We start from the raw sequence: 6,000 nt of genomic DNA on the forward strand, positions 1-6,000 counted from the left end.
AAAATAAATATGAGGTTGTAGTCAAAACATACAAACTCTTGCCAAATACAATTCCTGGCAAGTTAATTTTCAAGGAACCACAATAGTCACCGACAATACTAAACTAAGTCAATGTTATTGCTATTGATGCCACTATGCTCCCTCAACACCGCGATTTTGTTATGTTGATGCTGTTCCATTGCAACGGAGCAGGCCATCAGAGTTATGTTAATGTAGGATTATCTTCAGTATCCAAATTTTGATCAAGGGCGCACAAAATAAATTTTGCGGAAGGACAACAGGTTATATGTCAGTTAATGGAAACAAAGCTTGCAAAGAGATAAAATAAACCTATCTATCATATAAACAGATAAGCACCACAAAGGTGCTCCCAAAATGTAAAGAGTAAACTGACTACGGTACCTGATTTAGGAAGAGAAGAAAGAATACCCATATCCCTTATAAATTAAGCTAACAGCTCTTAGACTCATCTTGTGGAACACTACCCCTTGACATTTTGTTGAGCTTCGACATCTGCGCCACGGCATCCGCCAAGACAGAAGGTGCCATTCTTTGGAGATCCTCATACCCTTTGCTCGCCACTACACCCTTCATCTTCTTTGAACATGACATAAATTCGATGCAAGCATCCTTCAGCTTGTCGCATTGATGCTGATCAGCCAGTGCCAGCGTAGTCGCGACATTGTGAACATTAAGATTCTTGCAAAGGATACCTTGGCATAGCAGCTTTAGCCTATCCACGGCGTATCTGTCCGCAGCAACGAGCAGGTGCCGGATCATTTCACAATTGTCGCGTCTCTCGAAACCGCGCGTCACGGGGAACTGATCGGTATAGATGAATTGCAGCAGGGCCCTGAAGACGGCGGGCTGCATATCAACGATGGTAATAGGCTGTGTTCCCGGCTCCCTCAGCAGCCCGCAGAGCTCCGCCTTGAACACTGGCGACCGCATCGCGAGCACGAGCTTGTGCACGGAGAACGGCTCCCCCGCGACATCGAAGGTGACATCTGCGCCCTCCTTGCTCTGCAGCAGGTTGGCAAACTGCCGCTTGATGTCGGGCGGCGGCACCAAGATGCGCGGGAACCGGGCGGTCCTCGACACCCGGGGGTCTCTCCTGACGACGACATGGAACTCCATGGTGAGGCGATCATCCACGAGGTAGGGCTCCACCTCGATCTGGCCCCTGGGGATCATCATACAGTGGAGGGCCTTGCACTTGTCGCCGAACGCCAGGGCGTACCTGAGGAAGGGCTGCGGCGTGGAGGCCACCCCGGTGCGCTGGTCGACGAGCTTGACCTCGCAGGAGACCCACACGCGCGGGGTGGGCGCGTCGCCGAGGAGCCTGAGGTAGGCGGAGACGTCGTCGATGCCGGCGACGCCGTAGCCGTCGGCGTAGAGGCAGGCGACCCAGTCGAGGCCGGCGACGGAGAAGGCCCCCGACCTGATGGGCTCGTGGGCGCCCATCCCCTTGTGGTCGCTGTACCCGAAGATGTCGAACACGTGGACGCCCTCGCCGACGACGTCCGGGGCGCACGTCGACACCGTCTTCCACCCCGGCGTGAACTCCGGGGGCCCGCACGCCGCCGCCGCCGCCGACGACGACGACGGCATATCTAGGTGCGGGGCGGCGGGGCGGAGGGGATGGGAGGGGATCGGGCGGCGAGCGGCGGAGGTGGAGGAGACGGCGGCGAGGGGAGGGGATCGAATGCGAAGGGGATTTGGAGAAGGCGGCGGCGACGGAGACGAGAGAAGGCCCAAATAGGGAAACAACTCGGAGACGGACCAACACGATGCCTTTTGCCCTTTTTTGGGCCTAGTTTGGATGGCCTAATGCCGACCCAATTAGGCGGCCCATGAACTTAACCCCATTCAGAAAAGGAAAAAGGCCTTACGGTTATAAAGGCGAATTAAATTTAAAAATATATTGTTTATTTTTTTTCTCAGAAATATTCGGGATGAAAATTTTTAGCACAACTATACCTTCGTCGCTGACGAAAGCAATATGGTATTGCTGACCCATTGCGTGAGAATGATGGGGTGACGACTGATGACTAGGGTTCTCTAAACCGTTTTTGAGTGGATACCGTCACCCCATGGTTTGGCGGTTACCACATAATTATCGTGAAAACCGTATGATTACCGTGAGATATATCATAGTTTCAAAAATTAAGAAAATTATCGCACGTGATAACCGCACGGTTTGTAAACTTTAGTGACGACGCGCAGCTTGGGTGGGAGCGTACGGTCTCGCACAGCCCATTTGCGAGACCGCACGGCATGGCTGCCCAACTCACCAACAGGGGCAATGGTTAATGTTTAATCACATTGATTAGCAACTAATTAATAACTAATTATTATTAATTAATTTAATTAGGATAATTAATCACTAATTAAGCGGCACCGTTGGACAAGACATTCTATCGCTTTTTCTTTATGCGACACTGTTCTGTATCGCTGTTTCCTTATGCGAGACTTCGACCTGTGTTTAGATGGGACTAAACTTTTAAATCCCTATCATATCGGATGTTTGGATATTAATTATAAATATTAAACACAGACTATTAATAAAACCCATCCATAATTTTGGACTAATTCGCGAGACGAATCTATTGAGCCTAATTAATCCATGATTAGCCTATGTGATGCTACAGTAAATATTCTCTAATTATAGATTAATTAGGCTTAAAAAAATTGTCTCGCAAATTAGCTTTCATTTATGTAATTAGTTTTATAAGTAGTCTATATTTAATACTCTAAATTAAATTAGTGTCTAAAAACAGAGACTAAAGTTAAGTCCCTGGATTCAAACACCACCTTCATGTCCATGTAATTTTTGCGCAATAGTTGTGACGCATACTTCTGCCAAAAAAAATTGTATCCCGGATATTTTTGAGAAAATACAAATAAATGAACAGTATATGCCAGATTCTGTTTTTCCTTTTTATTGGAATAGTCTTCTGTTTTGCTTAGGATTTTCCTGTCGTAATTTTCCCTAATCTTCTTATTTAGTGCTACATGGTAATCTACTGTGCACATATTGTTCTTACACGGGAATTGATACTATATGTTTCGTCAGATATGACTAATTTTATTTCTTCCTATCATTAATGATGCCGTTTCAATCTTTTTCAGGTTATTATGTTGTTCATGATATGCTGAAGAAGTGAAGATCACCTGAAAGTAGGCTGTGACATAAGGTAAACATGATTACATTAGCAGAGGGAGTACTAGAAGTAGAGTTGTTAGAGCATCTTTGGATTAAGTAAAACCTTGATTTAATTGGTTTAAATAGGTAATTTGCTATAGAAAATCAATATAAGAATTTGGTTCAGAACTAACAAGAGTTTGGTATCTTGTCCAAAATGGGTATTAAGTAAAAAAAAAATGCTCAGACATGTTGGTATCTTCATCCTTGCCAAGGGCAATGGTGTTACAGACTTGCATCACCCCAAAATTAAGCACAGTTCCAGGAGAAACATTGAAAGAATTCTTACCAAAGGACCAAAGGTGATAATAGCTGATTTGTGCTGAACGAATAAAGGCAGCATCAACTTGCCCCAGTTTCACTTTGATGCATTTAATAGATTAACTCAAATACAGTAGTAGAATACTCAGATTAATAAAACAAAATTTGGAGAAGAAAAAAGTTGCCACAAACACAGCACGTTCAATGTTTCACAATAGCTTCTTAGGCTGGAATCATAAAATTGGCATATATATAAAAAAAATCTACTGTTGGGGCTGCACTAGCTGATCAAATAGAAATACTCACTTACTCAGTCCTCCAATTTTCACCTTCATTTCTCAATATGCATGGCTCTTAGAAAACAAGGACATATAATGAGCAGCAGAAATCTGCTTCTGAGGTCTTTAACCACTTCCCTGAGAAAAGGAAGTAAAAGCCAAAATAGACTAAATATAGCCTGAATGATCCTAAAAAACCCTCGAAGGAGATAATATAATAAAGAACCCAAAGCAGACGGTATCCTACTGCAAGGGTGGTCTTAGGCATAACATACAGACATCCTAGAAAATTTACTCCAGTCAAATAGTATTCCTGGAAAAATAATAGCAAATTTCACAATGAATTGATTTTTTCTACCTTTGTTCCACTTTGGTTTGGATCTTGAAAAAAGTTTATCGCTTGGAGCAAGTTTTGTTACAAATTTTGCAACTGGAAAACAAGCTCGGTACTGATTTGCAAAACCTAGTCTAATGTGCAAGTTAGGTATGTGAATTTACCCAAAAGTTAATTCTAAACACAATAGGTGCAAGCAATACCAGTGTTTAAGTTATTTCTATTTATATAGAGAGTAAAGTAACCACAAGGACCTGATCCAGTAAAAGTAGACAGATATCCATATTACTTATAAACTAAACGAATTACTGTTAGGTTCATCTTCCGGTGCATTGCTCTTTGTCATCCTCGACATTTTCTTGAACCTGCCCATTTTTTCCTTTGCCTAAGCGACGAGAGAAGGAGCTGTGTTTTCAAGATCCACAAACCCTTGGGATGCCACTACATCATCCAACATGTTTGGACATGACATAAATTCAATGCAAGCATCCTTAAGCATGCCACAATGATGTTGATCAGCCAGAGCCAGTGTAGTTGCAACGTTACCAACACGAAGATTCTTGCAAAGGATGCTTTGACACAACAGCTTCAGCCTGTCCACAGCATATCTGTCCGCGGCGACAAGCAAGTGCCGGATCATCTCGCTGTTATCGTCTCCCTCAAGATCACGAATTGACGGCAACCAATCAGTATAGATGAACTGGAGCAGGGCCTTGAACACAACCGGTTGCATATCCACAATGCTGATAGGCTCTGTCCCGCTCTCCCTCATCGGCCCGCATAGCTCCGCTTTGAAGACAGGAGACCGCATCGCCAGCACAAGCTTGTGCGCCGGGAAGGTCTCCCCCGCGACATCGAACACCACATCTGCCCCCTCCTTGGACTCCAGCAGATCGCCGAGTTGCTGCATCATGTTGCTCGGCGGCACCTTGATCCTCGGGACTGGTCTAGCTCTCGACACCCTCGGCTCCTTCTTGACAGTGACCACACACTCCAGGGTAATCCGATCGTCGACGAGATACGGCGGCGCCTCGAATTCGGTCCTCTTCATCTTGAGACAGCTGACCCTGTTGGATTCATCGGCATTGAACACCTTGAATGTCTTGGCATCCGGCTGCGCCGGCGCAGCAGAGGAGGCGAGGCCGGTGGTCTGGTCGACCAGCCTGACGTCGCAGCACGCCCGCACCTTGCTTCCCCCCTGGCTCTGGAGCTCGAGGAAGGCGGTGACGTTGTCTTCCTCGTCGTCGAGGAGGATGACGTGGGTGTCCGGGAAGAGGAGGATGGCCCAGTGGAGGCCGCCGACGACGAAGGTCCCCGACGTGACGTGCTCCTCGCGGCCCCTCCCCTTCATCTGGCTGTACCCCACGATGTCGAACACGTGGGTGGCCTCCGCCGTGTTGGGCACCACCGTCGAGACCGTCCTCGGCACCGACTCCATCTGGTGCCGCTTCATGCCGCCGCCGCCGCGTCGGAGGTGGAGGGCGGACGAACGGATTGGGGAAAAAAGAAAGAAAGAAAGAAAGAAAGAATCGAACCACCGGCGGCGGCACTGCGAAGGAAGGAAGGGCGGGTTAGTACGGCAAGCCGGAGCGGCGGAGGGGAGGGGAGAGGGTGGAGGGGATCGAACCTTGAGAAGATCGCCGGCGGCGGCGGCGGCGGCGGTGGCGGATGGAGGGGAAGACGAGGACGAGGGAGCCCAATAGCAGATTGGGCCGAGCCCAAACGGAAGGTGGTAATATCCGCGGTGAATTTTAGACGGAACGGAACGGAGTTTTTTGCGGATTTTTTTTTTGTTGGGATTTTTCGGTTAGCTCTGCTCCGATCAGGAGTGGAATTGCCGGCTGGCGCTATAACTGATTTTTTTTTCCAAAAAAAGAGAGAGTAAATTTAACCTAACCCTAGGTATTATATGGTGTAAGTTG

General features: G+C 47.1%; 2 protein-coding genes across 2 annotated transcripts; both read right to left on the bottom strand.

The window, feature by feature from the left end:
- Positions 1–236: 236 nt before the first annotated feature.
- On the bottom strand, positions 237–1,768 carry LOC4344980 (BTB/POZ and MATH domain-containing protein 1). Its single transcript, XM_015793194.3, has one exon. It carries the CDS (start codon positions 1,609–1,611, stop codon positions 451–453), a length of 1,161 nt encoding a protein of 386 aa, XP_015648680.1. The 5' UTR covers positions 1,612–1,768; the 3' UTR covers positions 237–450.
- Positions 1,769–4,269: 2,501 nt separating this feature from the next.
- LOC4344981 (BTB/POZ and MATH domain-containing protein 1) lies at positions 4,270–5,787 on the bottom strand. The gene is made up of 2 exons (XM_015793089.3): positions 5,706–5,787; positions 4,270–5,627 (listed from the first exon to the last, which is right to left on the bottom strand). The coding sequence occupies exon 2, from the start codon at positions 5,529–5,531 to the stop codon at positions 4,464–4,466; it is 1,068 nt and encodes a 355-aa protein (XP_015648575.1). The 5' UTR covers positions 5,532–5,627; positions 5,706–5,787; the 3' UTR covers positions 4,270–4,463.
- Between the last annotated feature and the right edge of the window lie 213 nt (positions 5,788–6,000).

This window comes from Oryza sativa, chromosome 8, assembly GCF_034140825.1.
Source record: "Oryza sativa Japonica Group chromosome 8, ASM3414082v1".
Taxonomy (NCBI): Eukaryota; Viridiplantae; Streptophyta; class Magnoliopsida; order Poales; family Poaceae; genus Oryza; species Oryza sativa.

Bases quoted from the DNA above. Each gene is read 5' to 3' on its own strand.
- LOC4344980 (XM_015793194.3), bottom strand. From the start codon at position 1,611: ATGCCGTCGTCGTCGTCGGCGGCGGCGGCGGCGTGCGGGCCCCCGGAG.
- LOC4344981 (XM_015793089.3), bottom strand. From the start codon at position 5,531: ATGAAGCGGCACCAGATGGAGTCGGTGCCGAGGACGGTCTCGACGGTG.